This window comes from Xyrauchen texanus, chromosome 22, assembly GCF_025860055.1.
Source record: "Xyrauchen texanus isolate HMW12.3.18 chromosome 22, RBS_HiC_50CHRs, whole genome shotgun sequence".
Taxonomy (NCBI): Eukaryota; Metazoa; Chordata; class Actinopteri; order Cypriniformes; family Catostomidae; genus Xyrauchen; species Xyrauchen texanus.
In genome coordinates this window covers 20880038-20902599 of record NC_068297.1, presented here as the reverse complement: position 1 = coordinate 20902599, position 22562 = coordinate 20880038, and the positions used below count along the sequence as shown (strand labels likewise).

General features: G+C 37.7%; 1 protein-coding gene across 8 annotated transcripts in view; it reads left to right on the top strand.

Moving 5' to 3' along the window:
• LOC127662839 (estrogen-related receptor gamma) overlaps window positions 1–18296 on the top strand; it is a 242487-nt gene extending 224191 nt beyond the window's left edge. For all 8 annotated transcript variants that reach the window (XM_052154211.1, XM_052154208.1, XM_052154213.1 and 5 more), the window contains 2 exons: window positions 9625–9894; window positions 14554–18296. In XM_052154211.1, coding sequence (XP_052010171.1) covers window positions 9625–9894; window positions 14554–14798 — 515 coding nt within the window. In that variant the 3' untranslated portion in view covers window positions 14799–18296. The remainder of the gene's footprint in view (window positions 1–9624; window positions 9895–14553) is intronic.
• The last annotated feature ends 4266 nt before the right edge of the window (window positions 18297–22562 follow it).

Genomic DNA, 22562 nt, shown 5'->3' with positions numbered 1-22562 from the left:
TTGTACTGAATCACAAATTGATTTTGGCCAGTTCACTGAAAAGAACCAACTCAAAATAATTATTCATTTGCAAATTGGGCACTGCTAGTTCTTTTAAACAGCCAACACAATTATAGGACACATTTCATGATTGGTGAAATACTCCACACAGCCGTACTGCTGCAGGTGCCACTGATCAGAAATACAAATGTTCAATTTAGAGTCCTCCTCTTCTGGGAAAACAGACCAAAAATGTTGGTAACACTGATCTTGCAATCGTGGGCGTATCCAAATATATTCCCAAAAAAATTCCAATAAAATGCTCTCTAATACCTTGCATTAACAAGTAGCAAATCATGGTTCATTGTTGTGATATAAACTAAAATATTTGTATATATATATTTTTTTTTCTTCCTAATTTGGAATGCCCAATTTCCAATGTGTTCTAAATCCTCATGGTGGCATAGTGACTTGCCTCAATCCAGGTTGAAGAGGACGAATCTCAGTTGCCTTCGCATCTGAGACCATCAATCTGCGCATCTTGCGGCTTGTTGAGTGCGTTACCATGGAGATGTAGCGTGTGTGGAGGCTTCACGCTATTCTCCGAGGCATCCATGCACAACTCACCACTAGTGAGAACGACACATTATACGGACCACTAGGAGGATACCCCATGTGACTCTACCCTCCCTAGCAACCTGGCCAATTTGGTTGCGTAGTAGACCTGGCTGGAGTCACTCAGCATGCCCTGGATTCAATTGACAACACAGGAATTAAAACTCCACTTGTCAAGTGATTTCATGGGATTTTTAAAACATGTACATGTGCCTGATGGAACAGCAGTTCATGTGGTGACATATGGGAGTCCCTGCCAGTATGAGATGTGGAGTGTGGATTTAGGCAAGTCATGTTGGTCCCACGGCACAGGGGTGTGGGGAAGAGCTCTAGAGCTCTGTGTATACTACACTAATACCGCCTAATTGGGAAGGACAAAACTGTTGTTGATATTACAATCATTGGCACAAAAAACAAGAAGTACAAGGATGAAGCAAAACCAAACCCTCTGATAGACAGGAAATTGGCATAATGGGAGTTCATTTCCATCAGGCCAAATGAGAAAGCATTGAAAGAAGTGTTTATTTTGTCTTTTGCCAGCTTAATAATCTCATATTTTTTTTAAAGCAACAGAAACTTGAAGTGTGTGATGTATTATTTTTTCTGTTAAAATACTTTTACTTATCCCAGTTTCATATGCAGAGACAACCAGTGGCTTGAGTTTGGGATGGCTGTTTGCCCAACCAATAGATGACAGGGGTAAGGTTCAAGATACCTGTTTGAAAACATTAATTATTTTTATATTTTGGTGATACAAGTGGCTCAAAAATGACACACTTCGACTTTAAATTCCACATCAATCTCAAAATAACTAAAGTCAGAGAGACAAGAGATTAATATCATCCTGTGCTCTGACCAGCTTCAACCCAAAACCCTTGACAGTCACCTCCACATTCATACCACTTCATGAGTGAAGAGCCAACCATAAGATACCCCAGGGAGAGATACGAACAAGGTGTAATTAAAATGTAAATATTGATATTTAATTGTTGTAAATGGCTTTTTGGCACTATAGTTAATGTCAGTCCATCTGTAGTGCCTCTGCCATAGATGCTTTATTACAGTCATGGGAGATGCTGGCCTTCTCCGCACCCGCCACCAAATTCTTGTTCACTAGAATTAAAGTACGGAATCATGATATAGGGAGCTAGGTAGCTGATTGAAACACACCCTTAATCATATGTAACAAGTGACATAATGGCTCAATTAAAATTCCCCTTTTTTATATTTGTTTTTGGGTTTTTTTGTTTTTTGGTGGTGATATACATTTTTTATATACTTGAGCATAAAACAGCATTTACAAAAAAAAATATATTTCCATAATGTAATGTATTTCCAAGTAGCACAGGACTTTATTTTATCCATCAGGAATTGATGGGATTGTGAAATATGGGTATAACATACCAGAATGGAACATGCCGATTTGAGGGGAGGGGTTGACAAATTAGAGTTATTGGTGATGTCAGCTGAAAATGGAAGTCATTTCAGAGGCAGAGCAAGTTAACATATTTTGATGAAAGATTAAAGAGACAATTTTCTTATTTGGAATAACGTGCACCTATGAATCATGCACAATATGACTAGAAATGTGTGTCAAGAAAAATCAAATGTTCTGGCAAACTTGCCACAAATTTACCCCTAAATTTATCACTCATTATTTTCACATGCAAATGAGCTTGCGATGTGCCGCAAATGCTCACCTGAAGTTTGCAGCTCTTCAGTGATAATGGTGAAACTGCAGCAAACCTTTGGCAACAATAAGGATTTTACCGCAAAGCTCTTTGCATGTGAAAATAATGATTTTGATAATCGATTTTTGTAGAAAAATTAAATAGTGTAAATTTTGATTTCATGTTGACTTAAAAGGTTTCAATATTCTGATGGTACAATCGATCACCTTTGACCCCATTTCTCCAACATTCCTCAGCAGTAGTCTTCTGTTTGGATCACAAATATTTGTGCTTGGGATTCCTCAAAATCTAACTGAGAAACAAAACATAAAAAGGCCTTGGGAAAACCACTTAATTCTGTTTAACTCTTTTGAGTGGGAGAGCAAAAGACAGCAGTATCCGTTGCAGTGTTTGTTTGGTCACGGTAAGCACTGTACAGCAGCACGCCTCACACTGACAGGTGAATATTTGCTTAACTGTTAAATGGATATGGACAGCTATGGCAGTGTTAATGTGTTTTACCTCCAAAAATGTGTGATTTTCTCTCTCTCTCTCTCTCTCTCTCTCTCTCTCTCTCTCTTTCTCTCTCTCTCTCTCTGACTAGTGTTGTTTTGTGGAGCTGATAAAAGCAAAGCGGAGCGCTGCATCAGTTTGTGTGTTTGCGGTTCCTGTCATCACTTCCCCTTTGTCTCTCCCTTCTCACTGAGGGGGAAGGGAAACCAAAGACCCCACTGTTTACAAACACATGTTTGCCTTTTAATATTGTTTTTGATTTGTGCAAGACTTCTGTTGGCTGATATTTTCCATTTATTTGGGTGGTTGTTTGGTAGAGGATCTTTGAAGTGAGTTAGTTTAGCTGGTGAGGGATGAGCATCATAGTGCCTCACTAGGGCAGTAAATGGACAGACAGCGACTGGCATGGTTGTTGTTCCGGTCACCCCATGGCCTTTGGCATCATTGGCTTCACCACATGCTTATTTGTAAGCTTACACCCTGTCTACACCAGGCAACGTGACGCAACGGATTGAGGCTGCCTACACTGGATGCATCAACATGTACGTTCTAAACCATTTATTTATGTTATTGGCAGTTTGTGCAGTGTAAAATGGAATGGGACCCATTTACTGTAGACAGCATCATCGATAATAATGCTCTATTGCTTTTGATTCGCCGTGATGTGATGCTCACATCCGGTGTAGGCTGGGTGTTAGAGTCTTATTTGAAGAATGTTGCTTCAAATTATCTATTTTGTCATGTTTTGGGATTTAGTTAACCCAAAAATAAAAGTGCTGTCATAATCTCCACACCATCATGTCATTCGAAACCTGTATGACTTTATTTTTTGTGCGGAAGACACATTTTTTTTTGACTTGCATTGTTCATGTGTTTTTAGCGCTAAGTCAAGTCAAGTCAGTTTTATTTGTATAGCGCCTTTCACAACACACATCGTTTCAAAGCAGCTTCACAGAAGATCAGGCGTCAACAGACAATAAAACTGTGATGTCTATAATGTCGATGAATCATCATTGTGTAATTAGATAAACGAGATAAAGCTAAACGAGACAAGTTTTCACTTGAACACATAAGCTACAGTGAATGTGCTTCTTTATAGCGTTCCTGAATCAAGATTTTCTCTGAAAATGACTTACATTTCATGTTGTTTCTTTTGCCTTCAGAAGACTTGGAATTTGATGCACGAGTCACAGCGACTATTTTTATGAAACTTTTGGGTCCTTTTTAAGCTTTGAAGTGAGTGGCTATCGACTCTCATTGTATTAAAAACACAGACCTGGATCTTCCAGGTCTTCTGGTATTTTTTTCCTTTTGTGTTCCCCATATATAATAAAGTCATACTGTTTTGAAACAACATACGGGTGAGTAAATAATGTCATAATTGTCACTTATAAGGAATAATAATAATTTTATGTTAATACATTAACATCAATACATTTTTATTAATACATTGTTTAATAATTATTCATTCAACATGTATTATCAGACGCTGTTCATTTAAGGCAGTATGACAACTTGGACTACTAATATTACTATATCTCATCTTTGGTCTTCCCAGCACTATTTTACAAGTAGATCATGATGACAACGTGTGAAAGCGAATAGTGGGTGGATTCACACAGGAGCTCAGGAAGAAGTCGGAATCCATCAAATAAACATCCAGCATGGTCCGTACATAGAATATCATTGATTCTCATTGCTCAGGCATGCTCATTTACCCTGCAACCATGAGAAAATAAGCAAGGGTGTTGCAGAAAGTGAGACAGAGTAGTGTGTTTGTATGTGTGTGTTAGTGACTGTGATGTCAGATGACGGCTAAATAACATTACTGAGGAGAGGTCTGCCCTGAGGAGGAGGAGGATGACTGACTGTGTGTGTCGGGGGGGTACTAGGGGGAGTTTACGAGGAAATGTTTTTAGTTCATAAACTGGTAATTACAAGGGTATTATGATAAAAATTTGGTTTATGAGGACATTTCTAGTGTCCCCATAAGTCAAATCGGTTCAAAAACATACTAAATTATGTTTTTTTTTTTTTATGTAAAAATGACTAAAGTTTTTTCAGGGTTAGGTTAGGTTTAGGGTATAGAATCTATAGTTCGTGCAGTATAAAAATCATTATGTCTTTGGAGGGTCCTCATAAGGATAGCCACACCAACGTGTGCGTGTGCGCGCGTGTGTGTGTGTGTGTGTACTGGTGGGCCCTCTCAGCAGTGTAAACGTGCCGTCAGAAAAGATTTGGCAGACGGACGGCCGGTGGTTGCTGTGAGGCCTGGTGGTGAGCAGTCCTGCCCGGCAGGGGTTAATTGCGCATGGCTGCACTGCAGCCTCTTTCTGTCAGTCTGTGCTATGCTCTGCTCCAATGCTTATTTCTTCTGAAAAGCCACTACAGTTTTCACAAGGCCTCAGCCAACAGATACCTTCTACTGGTGTAACCTTCACAGATCCACAATCCACATACTTAGCCTTTCCTCCCCTTCTACCACATAATACATCAGTTTACTGGGAGAAAAAGAGAAAGATATAGAAAATGAAAGATTGTGCTAGTGACAAAAGGCCCTTTAGTGCTGTAGTGAGAGAGAGAGAAAGAGAGTAGAGCTCTGAAGCCAGTCTTTGGGCTAAGAGAGTTGAATTGAGATGACGTTACTAGAGATTGAACGGTGGATCAGATAATGCCTGTGTGTCATGTGGATGGGGCAGTCTGCTTTGTGTCTGCCAAATAAAAGAGTCTCTTATCCAAAGTTACATGGATTTTTTTTCTTCCTTTACAAAATTATATAAGGAAAACTGATAAATAAATGCATTAATAAAGCAAGGTTATTGTCCTTTTTTTAAAACTATTATGAAGAAAAAAACTAGCTATGGCAATTAAATGTTGTTAACTAAAATTAAGAAAATAAAATAATAATAATAATAATAATTTAAAAATAAATAAATCCTAAACCATGAATGTGCACTTAAAGTGCAATTGCAAATCAATCCAAGCCTGAATTTAGACTTTCTGTTTACTTTAAGTGAAATTTTCACTTAAAAACAGGAGGGATACAAACTGTCATTGCTCGACCAGTGCCATGCCTACACTTTGTCATCAAACTTCCATTTTTACAGGAAGTCCTTTGGGATGAATGCACTGTACACATTTAACACTGCTGAAATTACAATGGCAGGCCTTAAATCGGCTCTTTGGATCCTCGCTCACGCAGCAAAGCATCCAAAGGTGAACTGTAATCACAGTTGCCACCAAGCTCTTTTTTGAAATAAAATAACAGATAGAAAGAAGACGGAGAAAATGCATCTTTAAAGTTTGCCCTCGCGTAAATGTCAATTGAGAACCTTTTCCATCATCAGCAGTAAATTCACATTGATGGCTCTTTTCTTCTCTCTATCGATCTGGCCATGAGAACGTAGATTTGTATCTGTTAATTAATGCGTCCTGAAACACCATTTGTATTAATCAGGGAGATAAGAAAAATTGGATGCCTGCACTGGCATGACAACAGTAAAAGCACGAGCCCCTGATAAAATCATTGATGGACCTCAATAAAGAGGCAGAAAAAAAGTTCTTCCTTCCACTCAATAAACTAATCATCTGGCTTTTAATTATTCTGCGGAGAGATGTGTGGAGATTGGGGAATGTGTAAATCTAATTATTTACTAACAGCAGTGGCTGAGAGGGAGGGCTGGGAGTGGCACAGGGGGAGCTCTAGGCGATGGGCTAAGTCCATCTGCCACTCCAGTCGCTCCTCTCCACAACCCCCCTCTCTGACCAGCTCTCCCCCACCCGCCCCCCTGCTTTTATTTTGTCTCTCTGTTGGTCTCTAATGCTGTCATTCTCTTTATACCTTTGCCTATCTCTCTCTCTCTCTCTTCAATTCCGTATCAGTCTTGATATCCAATTCATGTATTTAGTCCCCCATCATTACTTTGACATCTTTTTATTTAAATTACTCAATGATAAACTGGAGGCACTTTACAATTGTATTCGTTGACATTAACTGTATTAGTTAACATTAACTAACAATAAACAAGGCTTTTAGAGCACGTATCGATCGTGGGCCATGTTCATTTTAACATACACTAATAAATTTTTTTAAATGAAAATTTGTATATGCTAACAATAGTTTATGATTATGAACAATAGTTTATGAATAATGAACAATTGTATTTTTCATAAATTTAAATTAACCAAGATAAAAAAAATAAAAAATAAAAAATATTGTTCATTGTTATTTCATGATACCTAATTCGCTAAATAATGTTAAAAAAGAACCTTATCGTAAGATGTTGCCATCAAATTCAAACTATAATGATAATAGCTGATAATTAAATATGCAACCAAACTGTCAAAATGCAAGCAATATCTCAAAAGAAATAGTGCTGTTTTACTGAATATTGGCATTTGATAGTATGTTATTTTCACTTTTTTTGTACAATATGGCAATATGTTATTTTGGCTGTGTTTGCTCCACTGATGAAAATAGTTCCAACCAAAAACTGGCAGTCTGACTGGAATGTCATGAATACAGAAAATATACAATTTGAGTCTTCAGCCTCCAATCATTACTTTGACTCTTCTATATTTTTTACTTACTCTAATGATAAACTCGACAGATAATGACCGAAAGTTGCCGATAATCCTTTTTTAAACAAGCAGCCAATTAGTCAAAACAAAATCATGTCTTGTTATAAACATTTCAGAATCATGTTTATGTTTTATTTAAGCAATAATAAAACATAAACAAGTGCTGTTGTACTGAAAATTGCCAGTTAATATTGAGTAACTTAAATTTTAGATACAACATGACCAGTTATTTGGTAAATGTTTGCTCTGCTAATGAAACAAGTTCCAAACAAACTCTGACAGCATCCCAGTTCTGTTATATTAAACAGCAGCACTCTTGGGACACTGCTTGTCCAATCAGATTAGAGGACCATGACTAACTATTGTTTAGTATAATTATTAGAATGAGTATTATAACACGTTTGAATTTAAAATGATCTGATTTGCTTGTATTGGGAATATTCTGGTGTATTTTTCCAAACTATCAGCAATATTAAAGGATTACAAGTACCTCCAAGGAGAGACAATGTAGAATCTTATTTTTAGCCAATGCCACCTTTCATTGAGGCAATTCTCTTTGTAAGAATGTGGCGGTCTTGCGTTAGACCCCCTTAAGAAATTCTTGGCTTAATCCCTTTTGATGATTTTATTAAGTAGTAGAGGATGGCCTTGCCAACTGGCATTCAGCACACTAGCAGCAGCAAGCCAGGAGAGGCACCAACTGCTCACTAGCACTCAGTCTGCCTCTAATGAGATCAGAGATGTTAACAGTTTCGGATAATAAATTAGCGCTTTGTATAAACAATAGCCTCAAATCTATACCTAATGAGCTCCTTGCCATTAGTGATCAACTTACAGAAAGATATAAAAAAAAAAAAGAAAGAAAAGAAAAGAAAAATATATATTGCACATTTCCTCTGATGGCATCTCTCCACAACAGATGTAGGTAAGCATCTCCTTCCTGGCGTTCCCCTGCCACCCAGATTAGCCCCCTTGCTGTCACAAAGAGAGACGCCTCATCTGTTCTTGGAAGAGCAGAAGGAGTGAGATGAGACGAAAAAGGTAGAGGCACGGTCAGATCAGCGTTCAACGCCAACAGGTGCTGTTGTACCTGTCCCTCACCTTTAGAGCTGATGGATGGCTATGAAGCAGTTCTGCAATCTCCTTAAAGGATTTTATTTTCATTTATGATATGAAAAAAAAATACAAAAATGGATTTGCTTCAAACAGATATATTATATAGAAAATATTCTACATAATTAAGCATTTACTGTATAAACTATATAAAAAAAATGTTTTTATTAAAAGACACATAGATGGCAGTATTTCCATTTTGTATTTATTTATTTTTCTCCAAAACCGGAAGGTTAAAGTGACAGTTTACCCAAAAAAGGAATGTTTGGTCATTATTTACTCACATTCATGTCATTCCAAGCTCTATGATTGTTTTTTATTTATTTTTTTATTTATTTTTGTGGAAGAAAAAGTAAAAAAATGGTCATGTAGTTCTTGCCATACAGTGATCATACTGAGCATGGTTCTCAAGCTCCTAAACGTACGGAATAATACACCATAAATGTATAATTCAATTATTAAATATGACTTGTGCACTATTTTCTAAGACTTCTTAAGCTACATGATAGCTTTATGTTTGGAACAGTCCCAAATTAACATGTTTATTATAATAGTTAATAATCTTGCCATGCTCTTCTACTTGGGTTCCTTGACAAAATAACAGCATACAACTTAACGTATTGACATGAGGGAAAGTAATGACAGAATTGTAATTTTTGGGGTGAAACATCCCTTTTAATAAAGAGACAAAAAAAAAGGCAGCCACATAATAGAAAGGTTCAATTGTCACTAGTGAACATGAATTTCATGCTTTCCTTCACTTTCAGCAAAAGGACAGAAAAAATTGGCAAAAAGTGAGCATGGGGGAAGGCGAGAGAAGGAGTTTGAGGCAAGCAATTAGTCTTTCAGTTGGTGTGATGGGAAGAATTGATCCATGCTGCATGTTGGGGAAGATAAGGAGTGCCCTCCCTCAGGATGCCCGCTGGCCTGCTGCGTGGCAGGAGATGAGAGCCAAGGCTCGTGCTAGGTGCCTCTGCTCGCTCCCACTGGAGTTTTCCTCTGAACTACTCCACTGGAATGTCAATGCTATCCACTAACGCAAACCAGAAACTTCTGAAAATGAACTGAAAAGAGAGCTGTTTATTTGAGGGTTGAACAATCATCATTGTCAGGTTTGAGTCCAACAAAGCTCTTTCTCTCAATTTCTTCTCAGGGTTTTCCACACTGTCGCTGGCTGACCAGATGAGTCTTCTTCAGAGTGCTTGGATGGAGATCTTGATCTTACGTGTAGTCTATCGCTCGCTGTCTTTTGAGGACAAGTTGGTCTATGCTGAGGACTACATCATGGATGAGGACCAGTCCAAGCTAGCCGGCCTGCTGGACCTGAACAATGCCATTCTGCAGCTGGTGAAGAAATACAAGAGCATGAAACTGGAGAAGGAGGAGTTTGTCACTCTTAAAGCTATAGCCCTGGCTAACTCAGGTAAAACACTGTGGAACTGACACAAATATGTTTTATGTATTTATTGTTTCATGCTATCTCACACAAGATATTCCAACAAAGGCCCTTTCTGGTTATTAAACAAAATAATTATGTCAGATCTGTTACAGCATAGCACACATAAACTGTGGTACTCATGCAGATAAGGGGCCGTTCAGAACCTGTTCTTGTGCTTAAAAAGCTAGACATGGTGCAGAGAATTGAACAGAAGGCAGGTGTCTCGAGAAGCTGTATTGTATTAGTTTAAAGGAATATTCCGGGTTCAATAAAAGTGAAGCTCAGTCGACAGCATTTGTGGCAAAATGTTGATTACTACAAAAAAATTATTTTGGTTCGTACAAATATCACTTACAGTGAGAGTGAATGGGGACGAGTTTAAAGGCAATTCTTCTGTTTATTTGAGCTGTAAAGTTGTTTAATTGTAATTTTTACAGCCATTTTAGGATTTTTGTATTTGTTGACGTTACATCATCATGGCAAAAAAGTTGTAAAATTGGCTATAACTTTAGACAGAAAAAGTTATTAAGTGATTTTATGACTCTAAAATCATGTTAACATGCAAATTGTTTACATCTTGTGGCAATACTTTTGAAACAGTGAGTATTTAAACCTTCAAAAACGTTCACTTCAATTGTAAGTGCCTCACTGTAACCCAGATTTTCGCTTTTTTTAAAGAAAAGATTGAGCTTAGTTTGTGTTGAACTTAGAATGTACCTTTAAGTACCTTTTTAATTTACAAAGCATCTAAAAATAGTGCGCTGCTGCATGGGACACTGAACCCCCCCAAATGTTTACCACATTTAAATCACTGTTTGTTTATATGTTATCTCTCTAAAGAGGATGGAATGTAAAAAACGTGTAAGCATAAAAATAATTAAAATACTCTGCATTTGATTTAATTTCATCCAAAGGGAATATTACATACATATCAGATACTTTTCAAGTGAGCTCAATTTCTTTCTCTCATGTTTTCTAATTTTCTATTCATTCACACACAACAACACACTAAACACAGTGTTCCCATCCCTCCCGCCCTTTCTGAAATCCTTCAAAGGACGGCTTCTGCCCCTCTCCAAATAAGCATAAGTCTCTCTTCAGATGATTCTTAAGCAAGGAGCCCATCACTCTGCACCAGCATGTCAATAACAGGCTCTGATGTTGTCCAGCATCGACAGTCACACCATGGCCTTCTGGCTCCCTTTGTGTTGACCCCATCTTTGAACTTTATCTTGGTTGCCGGCCAGTAGTTTTCCTTTTAATTACAAGAAGGAAACTGTCAATAAAATCTGTTAAATGGGACACAATGAGCAGCATGAACGGGAGGGCGGCTATTTGTTCAAATTCTCCAGCGCTCAAGGTATTGACAGTTTGTTTTCTGGGGCCATATGTGACGATCAATCTCCGGCTGGGCCTGGCCATGCTGAAAAATGAAAAAGCAGATTGCTCTTGCTTGCTTGCGGATGACGGCTCGCTAGTTTGGCCTGGCCTGCAGACACTGGGGGCCCTTCTGCCCAAAGTGCACTCCTGAGAGAGCAAGAGCACGTGACTCTTTTGACAAATTATTTTTTAATTGATTCGCTGATTAGCAGTTCATCTCTGTTTGTTGATGTACACGTTTGCCAAGAGCAAAAAGGTTGTGCTTTCACGTAGAGATGGTCGATGTGTAGATGTATTCAGATGCATGTTTTCACTGAAGCACACACCATCACAATGAGACTTTGTCCTTTTCTCTATATCTCTCTCTTTCTCTGACTTCTTGGTGTTTATAGCAAGTTTCTCTCCCCACTCTTTTCTCAAGAGGGACATACATCATGCACCATTTTGTCACTTCTTTTTTTGGTGGAGAGAAGAGTGCTTTTGACAGCTGCTAAAAAATGATACACTTCACCATTTCCTGCAGCCCATAGTTACTGGGCATTTCTGCTGAGAGCCATATGTTTTACAGTCTTTCAATGGTCACAGTATTTCTTAACCTATTCTTTTTCATAGTTAGGAAAATATCTTATTTATTTGAAACCTTTAAAAGGATTGGTCTTAATAAAGTGCATGTCTCTCTTTTAAAGGACATTGTGAGGAAATGTGACACACAAACAAGCAAAAAAAAAGGAAAGTAAATCAAAAAGCAATCAGGGCTGCATTTCCCAAAAGCATCGTAAGCCTAAGTAGATCGTAGAAACCTTTGGCGCCAGTGGTCTCTACGATCAACTTAAGCTTGTGAACTGAATCCTTGAATTGTTTTTTCCTTCAGATTTTCTTTTGAGGATGTATTATGAATATTTTTTTACATCGAAAATGCCTCACTTGTAAAGCACAAATACTAAACATACATTTCCGAGAATGCAGCGATTTTCACTGCCTCCAGCAGTAAGATAGTGAGATTGATAGAGCCATCGGTGCGACTACTTGTGTGGAAAGGTGTAGGTAAGCACTTTTCTGCCAGGGATTTCTATCGGATCACAGGTCACTTTTCATATGGCCAAAGCCTATATGACTGATGGGCGATACCTCGCTGTCTGAATTCTAGATGGGTGGAGAGCGGCTTCAAGACACTGAAGGGTTGGAATATTGAACTGTAGCCTGAAGCAGGCAGGATGATCACCCTGCAGGCCAACCCAAAGGACAGATTTTCTACTAACAGAGGAACCTCACTAGAGGAATTCTCTCTCAGTGTCTCGCTTTTATAAATACTTGACCATACAGTTAACAGTAAATGTGTATGTGTCAATTGATTCGAGTCAGTGCATTGATTGTGAGATCTTTGACAAAAGCCAGTGTGCATTTGGACATTTTATCCTTGGTGGAGTCAGTCTATAAAGAATTTTCTTTAGCATCATGATGAAATAAAACTATACCAGCTCTGTGTTGTACCTTCTAAAGAAGAACATTTTGTCATGATATACTGTTCTTTAAGTTGTTTTAAATCCATATGACTTTCTTTTTTTCTCTGGGACACAAAAGATGTTAGGAAGAGTGTTAGCCTCAGTAACATTCACTTTAATGGAAAAAAGATGCAATGACAATTAATGGTGACTGAGGCTGTCATTCTTCCAAACTATTTTTGTTTGTGTTCCACGGAGGAAAGAAAGTCAAACAGGTTTGGAACAACATGAGAGTGAGTAAATGATTACTGAATTTCATGTGTGAGTGACCAACCCCTTATTGGAGCACTATTTAGCAAAAAAACAGTTGCTGTATGCGACTAATTGCATTCTCAGAGGCATGTCTGTTTCATTGAATGAGCATGAATGCTGTACTAACGATAGAGTCGAAATGCAAATGCAGCCTGTTTGACATTTCTGCCAGACAATGCCAGTCAGGCGGAGGTATTGTTGCCTGACTAGAGCCTCTGTTTCTTTCACTCATACGAGTGCCATATCAGCTCTCTTCCAAACACTGTTTCTGTCGCCCGTGCCATTCATCAGTCTCATAGAGAGGCTTGTAAACACGCAGCAAAAAACAGCCTTGGCGTTTAACACTCAAGTGTGCCTTTAATCACTAGAGAATAATCTTAGGACTGGCAAAAAAAGGATAAATCGCATTCGCTTGATCCCCTTTTTTGCCAGCACTTTCTCCAAAGGTTTCTGTTGGGTGGAGAAGAATAGAAAAAAGGAAAATCTCATCCAGAACTTGTATGCACAAACATCATGCCTATTAAAACTGAGGGGTCACATCCCCTCTGACATGTTTTAAGCCAGGTGGATTATGCGACTTTAATCCATTAAATTGCATGCTTTTGTCACCGGTCCTACACAACCCACCCTGAGCAAGATTCGAACCGGCACTCCTCGGCATGGGAGTCAGAGACGCTGGCAATGAGGCTATAAAAGCCATGGCCTCAATCCTCAATCACTAGTGTGTCTCTTCAGGAGAGTTAAGTTTACTCACTGCACAGCTATCATGTACAAGCTGGCTACCGTTACACTTACTGTAGGTAAAAAAAAGCAGAGCTCACGCCACTCTAAATTTAGTCAGTCTAATAGAGTCTACTTCCACAGATTATTTGCTTTGAAACTGAATTCTGTTGTCATCAATACACCTTCATGTCGCTCAACATTTTATCAAAATTAGTTATTATTTTGTTATTATCAAAATTACAAAGCTGCTATTTTACACGGAACCAAAATGCTTGTCTCTCAAGTTCATCAGTAATTGTGCTTGGTTTATTAATATACCATGTCTTAGGTGCCAGTCACACCAAACACATTTTTGTGTTAATCTGTGCTCGCACAAGAGTTTTTTTAAGATGCCATGTCAAGTTAAAATTACTTCAACTTTTATAAACATGTCTCTAGACACCTCCATTATCTTCAGTTTGTTTTTTGACACAATAATGTTTTTTGGTTTTTTTTACATTTTAATATATTATTTAGCTTTTTTAACTTCTAGCTTTTTCTTTTTCTTTCTTACATGTACGTTTATTATCTGAATGGCCACTTATACTTTTTGAAAGTTAACTTGGACCGCAACTTAAGTTAACTTGGACTGTTTAATGTGACATTTTCATGTCATTTACACATTTAATTTTCAAGGGGCCCTGGAATAAATTGTGACATTTGAATTAAAGTTATTTCTGAAGTTAATCATCTTTTTGCTCCAAATATGTATTGTTATTTTTTATTTATAATTTTTTTTTTTTTTCAGATTCCATGCATTTAGAGGATGTGGAAGCTGTACAGAAGCTCCAGGATGTGTTGCACGAGGCCCTGCAGGACTATGAGGCGGGCCAGCACGCAGAGGACCCGCGCCGGGCCGGCAAGCTGCTCATGACCTTACCCCTGCTCCGGCAAACGTCCACCAAGGCGGTGCAGCACTTCTACAGCATCAAACAGGATGGCAAAGTGCCCATGCACAAACTGTTTCTGGAGCTGCTGGAGGCCAAGGTCTAACTCCTTCCCCTTGCCGACCCCACGTTGTACTGAGAAAGCTGGAGGGGAACGTCACTGACTCCGCCCCTTCATCAGGGCAGACACTGACTAACTCTCTGCCACTGTTTGTGAAACCTTTGTCTATAAACTTGATCAAATAATAACTTAAAACCTAACCATAATGGTACTTCTAATTACTGACAATGATACATAAATATAAGAATGATTTAAAATGTGATTATTGAGAAAAATGTGAAATGAAAACAAAACAATTACTGCTATTATTATTTAGCAGTGGGACTTTAAACCAGCTTTCAATTCGTTCTTCTGGAAAATCTGATGCTGACATTTTTTTGTGCTATTTGAGACATGATTTTCAAAAGAGAAATTCTCTGGAGCCAAGAAAGACCAGCCCTGCCAAAGGAAGAAGGTCCACCCATTGGACACCAGCAAGCTAAACTTTCCCCGAACTGTACTGTCCAGCTCCCATGTTGTTGAAGGAATCTAGGAATTGTCCCTCATTACCATAAGAGCCACATCATAATGACTATGTGCAGTATTACATAAGAAGTCCTCGGAGTAGTTTAACCACACGATAGCCAAACTGAGATTTTTATGTCTTTGAAAAAGCTGCTCCTCACCATTACTTAGTCATGTGGATTGCTCATGTGTCTCACACTCCCTCATTGTTTTCTTTCAAGTCTTCCAAACACTTCTAGCCTCTTTTGATGGTTTCATTTTTATATTTTCAGGGAATAGCCTAAGCTTTAGTCTTCATGCAAAATGAAGCATAGGCCAACAGCAGTGGTCAAGAAACAGACTAATTTATTTAATGATTTTATTTTAATATGTTTTATTTCAGTGTATTTATACTTTACTGAAGGCTGTAAATATATGGTATGGTCATCTAACACAATGTTTCCTTATATAATGTTAATAATGGATTGTTATGTTTTTCTACCAACCACCATGTTTCGCAATTACGAATCATGAAGAGGAAAACATGCTATCTTCTCTAAGCAATAGATGTTTTAAAAGTGGAGATGTCAATGTATGCAATTCTTTTTTCTTTTCTTTTTTCTTAGTGTCACACTTAACTTGGGAAAAATGAATTTCCAGAAGCTTTCGCTTTTCTGTCTGTGCTTTTCATAAGATGATAGATTACATACATGCTATGGCCAGAAAGACCATAACCATTATCTCAAACACATTATATATGCATATATATTAACTTTAGCCTCTAAATTCTATTGACATTATTTCATACTGAAACAGTATTTGAACTTTAAGCAAAATAGCACTTAGCGAACACGTCTCCACAAGTTGACAGAGAGACATCATAGGTTTAGTTTCATGATGGTCCTAATTTTACAAGAATAGTGCCAGAGTTATCATAATGTGATGTAATCTTCCTCAAAATGACATTTTTAACAGAGAGGCTAAGTATCAAAGCAAGCAATCCACAGCTTTCATCAAAAATATGTCAGTATTAGTGTGGGGTATTTTATGAATATCCTTAAGCATTGTATATTGTAAATTAACAGATTATAAATCTAACCTAAGACATTTTATTGGAACAGATCAAAGAAAAAAAAGAATGAAAAAAAAAAAAAGTAGTTCAGCTTCTTGGTGTTTCATGTCTGCTGTGTTTTTCTGAAGCATTTCATTTTTTTCCCTTTCCTCTGTCACATGCAAAAATGTAGTGTTCTACTGTGGTGATCGCAGGTCTTGCTGTTCAGTATGCTTTTTGTTTTATTATTCAAGACAATACTGGATGTATGAATCCTCAAGAGACAGGTGCGATTTGTTCTCAAATAAAAGGCTCTTTATAGTTCCTGTTAGATCAACTGATCATGGTTGATATAATCTATGCTGGTTTTTACTGTAAGCGAATAACAGATATTTAAACGGAGTTACACATGTATAAGAGAACATCTGTGTAACTCTGATACTATAGACTAACACTGTACATTATAGGTTACGAATATTTCCAAAAAGTACATTTTTCAACCCTTTTTTTCTGATATTTTCTCTGTTTTCCTTTTTCTTTAACAAAATGCTGTACAGAAGGCCTTCCATCCTCTATTGGTATATATCTTGACTCATTAAGGTTGCAAAGGGAAGAAGTGCTTTTTGTTTGTTTTGGTGTAAGATCAGTTTTAAAAACTATCACTTTGACTTTGCTTAATAAAATTGAAAAAGAAAAAAGATGAAAGAACAGATAATTTTTTAAGGAAAACGGAGATGAGGGTTTTAGTCGCTTTTCCTCAATCTTGATCTATAAATACACTGTATCTAGCATTACTGTAGCTATTCTAAACTAAATAGATTGTGCTTTGGAAAGGTTAGTGTAATGTGACTCTAGATCTTATCTCTCATGGCAACTCATCAGATGGTCAAAAACATGGGGTTGGGGGGCGATCTTGCTCTTGATAAGATGGTGGCACTTTACATTTTTCCCATGAACAACTCCTGGCAGAAGAGGTGCTGTTTTCTTCTATGTGATTTTGTTTTTGTTCTTGTTAATCTTGTGTTGTCTTAAATACTGATCACTTTGGAAATGAAGTGATATGAAACTGGTCTCTGTTCTGCAACTTCAAATGCGCTTTATACTTCTTTTCAGTTTTGTAAGGTTTCAAGAATATTATAGCAAGTTGTCCTGGTCTACATTCGAACTCTATTTTAAGGCATTTGTTTTTTTCAAGTTATATCAAGTTGGCAATGCTAGTGCACAAAATGATGAACAAAAATGTACCATGTCATTTTGGAGAAAATGGTACAAAGACCTGTCAAACCATTTAAAGACAATTTTACTATGTCTTTCAAATCCTTGCTCATATATTCAGCTAAGAAATCAAAGTGTAATTTAGCCGTACGGTACACACTGACTTTTTTTAGAGATATTTTCTTATTTAAAGCAATATGACGGTACAACACACAACTGTTGTGCGATGTGATTTAATTAGATCAAAATGCTGTAACTATTGGACTATTTTGCAAACTATATCATAATAGGATTAAGAATGATCAAGTGTAAAAACAACTGTTATTTTTCGATGTTATAGAGGTTATAGGTGTTGCTTGTATTTATTCATGCATCGACGTGTCTGCCAAATGCATCTAGGCTTCCTGGCAGGTGAACACAGAAACAGACCACTGAGGGAAAGAATGAGATCCAGATAAAGGAAGGGGAAAGAATAAAATAACATTTGAAAAAGCTTCTATGATCAATATGATATATTTCAACCCAGGAGTTGCTGAAACAACCTGTAGTGAGAATCATGTCTGTAGTTTTTAGATGTGCTCCACATCGGTAAAACTATTAACTGTATATTTTTGTGATGTGCATCATTACAGTGTGCTCCAAAAAATATGTCCATTTGTGTAAATGTATTTATTTTACATTGTATATATTGTTCAATTCAAAAAGAGAGACCTATGATTCTGTAACTACGATCAGTTCAGAAGTGTAACTCCAATTATGCCTTTCAGGATAAAGTAGAGCAATATTAAACATGCTTCCAGTTTTGACTTGGGCTGTTTTTTTTTTTCGTGTGAGAATCTGTTTTCAGTCTGAATGCATTGTGATTTTTACACTTTTGCTATAGTGTTACATATACTTCATGCAACTCAGTCTCTGTTCATGATATCAATCCGATTAGTTTCATTTATTTGATTAAAAATAAGCATTTGATAAGTCAGTTATAACAACTTCTATTCATGTTATAACCACATATCAATGATTTTTAATGCATTTGTAAATTAATTATTAGTCATTAATGAACCCATTTATAAACCCTTAACAAAGGGAACATTAATTTAAAGTGTTACCACAATTACTTTATATTTAAAGTTTATCTTAGGTCTCATTCTTGTCCATAAATAAAACCCAGACATTGCCATTCATACTGGATTGTAACACTTGGTGACGTTATTAGATGTAGATAAAATAATGTATTTGATTCTTTTAGGCGCATTATTAAAAGTTGGATAAAAATTGTATATGATCATTAAGTATACTATTTCAATCCAAATGTGATCATGACAAAGAGGGCCAATATAGACATTCAAATAGAGAATTTCATTTACAGTATATACGTTAAAAATAAAAATGTTAGCACGCCCTAACTATGACCAATATTTTTAGAACATTTATTAATCTTTGAATATTAAAATATTTTTGTAATAAAAGTTGTATATTTTATAATAGTTAATGCATTATGAACTTACAATGAACAATATTATATTTTAAATAAACATTAACCAGAATTAATTGTTTTTTCACAATTCTTGATGCTTTATACTAATGCTAACATATGCAATGTTACCACCACCACCGCCCCTGGTACTGGAATCTTCATACAGTCACTATTCATTCTGTTGCGATTACAATATTATTGCGTCAGAAAGGAGAAAAATTAAAGTTCTTGACAACTTGATGCAGCATTTCAGGCATGTCCACTCAGAAGATAATCAGCCACTATGCCCTGAGACTTTAGAGCAGACACATTGATGTAAGAGAATGTTCCTAACATCAGAACTGCCTCATGCTCATCCCAAATCCACTCTGTCTCTCCTATTACACAGAGAGGGTCAAATTAGAAGCAAAATATACAAATACCAACAAGGGGAATACACTTAGAATAACCAAATAGAAAACCTTTTGACAACCTATCAAAGTAGACAAAATAGCATTGGCTATTCTTGGTTGTTTCCGGGATATAGGGTTGAAAAAGAAAACTAGATAGCATTGTGAGTAAAAATCATCTGAGGCTAATATGTACCGTATAATGTGGGGAGACATTTAATGTTCTGTAGCAAAAGCATTTAAGGCTTTAAAATAGAGAGCAGTGACCTGCAGGCAAATATTTTTCAAGAAGATGACATCATAAGATATTACTTAAAGAGGGTCTCACTACCGGAGGATTTTTCTACCCACATTTGTTTTATTTTATTATTTGCTCTGCGGCACATACATTCTTCAGAGTTCATTTATTTTATTTTATCTTTATGCCATTGATTCATTATTATGATACAATAAAAGCTACTTGAGCATTTCAGCTGCCAAGTACCGTTATCATTAACCTTGCGAGACGCTAAAAGTGCTCCATGGGATTAGTAATGGCTCTTTTAACTCTTTTCACTCTCTCATGTTATACAACTGCAATGGAGAGCTGCTATAAGTGGGTTTTCATTGAGGTTGGACCCCCAGAGGAGGCCCAGAAAGCTAAAGTTATATATCGGGAAAGGCCAGAGTATTTGTATTTCTCCACGGTGTCAATTTATGGATTTTCCCATCAGTGCAATTTGGAACCTGAGCAAGAAATTGTCTTATAATCCAATTGGGAATTTTGATGTTCCCCATAAAGCTTTAGTTCAAATTTAAGTTCATTTTAAATTAATTGATCTATTCTAGACATATTAGTTAAACTGCTGATCTTGATAAGTATGTTTGAAATGACCTCTGTCTTTTAACATCTGTTTAATGGTTTCTGGAACCCGTATGAACTGACATAAAAAAGAAGTGGCCAAGTCATATGGCAGTCTATCAGGATGGTGAAGGATTATAGTGCTCTCCCTTAAACCAAACTCATTTAATTTTGCTCACCTGCAGGTTTTTGAAGAGCTGAATCGAGTATATTTTGCACCTTCCACAAATGGGGAATACTTACAGGCCATTCAGACCGAACAAACTCTTGTGCTACAAAAACCTTGAGACACTTAAAAAAAAATTACTGTTCTTGGGGGTCACGTGACGCCATGCAAGCAGATGTGTGAGCAACAAGCTCTGTGCACTTTGCTAGTTTTTAAATTATTTTCATATTGTAATCCAGTGGGATTCAATACACCCAGTTAAATATTTGTTCTTTGAGGTAAACATGGCAATGAAGTCAAAATCCTCAGACTCTGGAGACATTAAAAGACACTTATGTGCTCAAGCTGAAACCTCTGATGGGCCTGCAGACCATGGACTCGATTTGGATGGCACGGCGGGAGAAAAAATCCAGCGTCAACTGTCCAACATGTTTGTGATGCTGATGAAGGTTGTTGCTGACTTGGAGGATCTTATTATGTTGAGGTATTATGTTGATCGATTATGGCGATGAAAACAAAATTCTCTGAGTTGGTTACAATTGTGGCAGATGTTGAGAAACTGATTGATTATCTGGAGTCAGCGGAAAGGGAATTATCCGCTAATCTGCTAACAACCAAAATAGACCTATGAAACATTTTGGAAAAACTGGAAAATCTTGAAAATAGGAGCCGAAGAAACAGCGTATGGTTTGTTGCAATTCCTGAGCATAAAGACGGCAGAGATTTACATTTACATTTATGCATTTGGCAGACACTTTTATCCAAAGCGAATTACAGAGCCCTTATTACAGGGACAATCCCCCCAGAGCAACCTGGAGTTAAGTGCTTTGCTCAAGGACACAATGGTGGTGGCTGTGGGGCTTGAACCAGCAAATCCTTCTGATTACCAGATTACCAGATATGTGCTTAGACCACTACACCACCACCAGAGATATGATGAAATTACTAGACGAGTTCTTCCCAAGTCTGCTCGACATAACAGGACATAAGCTGGAAATTGAGCGAGCTCACAGAGCCCGACTTGCAGATCTGCTAAGGGAGACATGCAGATAATGATCTTGTGTTGTGCGAGGTTAGGAGCAAAGAAAAGCTATCTTGGAAGAATCACAATATTTTCTCATTCCCAGACTTTGTGAATTCGATGAGAGAAACGCGATTGATTCAAGGAGCGTAAGAAACTCTTGCATCAATGGAAGATCGCTTTTGCACTGATGTTTCCAGCCAAATTGAGAATAGAATCGAAGGATGGCCACAAAGTATTTACATGTCCCAATCAAGCACTGTCCTTCATAAATACATTGGCGTGAGTAAGCCATTTGGTGTTTCTTATGTGAGTGGATTGACTCGCTGAACTTGCACTTGATTGTCTGAGGAAGCTGGGTGCTATTTTTTTTCTGTTTGTGTTGGTTGCGCCTAGTGGCTGGAGTTTGTTTTGTGGAATGTCACATCTCCTTCAAGAAACTTTTGCATTCGCAGAGGATCGCTTTTGCACAGGGGTTGCCGGGCAGATCGAGAGTGGATGCTGGGGATGGCCGCAAAATATCTACATGCCCACACAAAGGATGTCTTTTATAAAGTTGATGGACTGAGTAAGTTATGGTGCATTTTTTTATGCAGCCTCCAATAAAATTAGATTCTTGACCATCCGAGGAACTGCCTCGTTACAGATTACTGACCTAAAATGGATCCAGTGGCTGTCAGAATTCTGCTCATTCAACAAAGGGACTGTCCAGTTGAGGATCACACCCATGAGTTTTTAGAGCTGTCAAATGTAGTGCACTATCCAGACCGCTCTGTGATGGTTTTCTTCCAGGCGGTCTGAATAGTGCACTGAGGGAACTGAAGCCTCCGGCTGATCCTCACTGGATGCTCAGCGAATATATGGAGAAGGCTCTGGAATTTAGCGGATCCCTTTATACAGTGGATTATGGCGGGAACCTCAGGACAAAACCACAGCCTACTCCACGACTGCCAAAGAGCCAACGACCATGCCTGCCACGGCCAATGACCATGACTGTCACGGCTAATGCCCATGCCTGCCACGGACAACGGCCATGCCTGTCACAGCCAATGAGCCAGAAACCTCATCCGTCCCAGAGCCTGCGTTGACAGCCCCATCCATCCCAGAGCCTGCGTTGACAGCCTCGTCAATCCCAGAGCCTCTCCATCCAGTGGAGGAGAAGAAAGGCT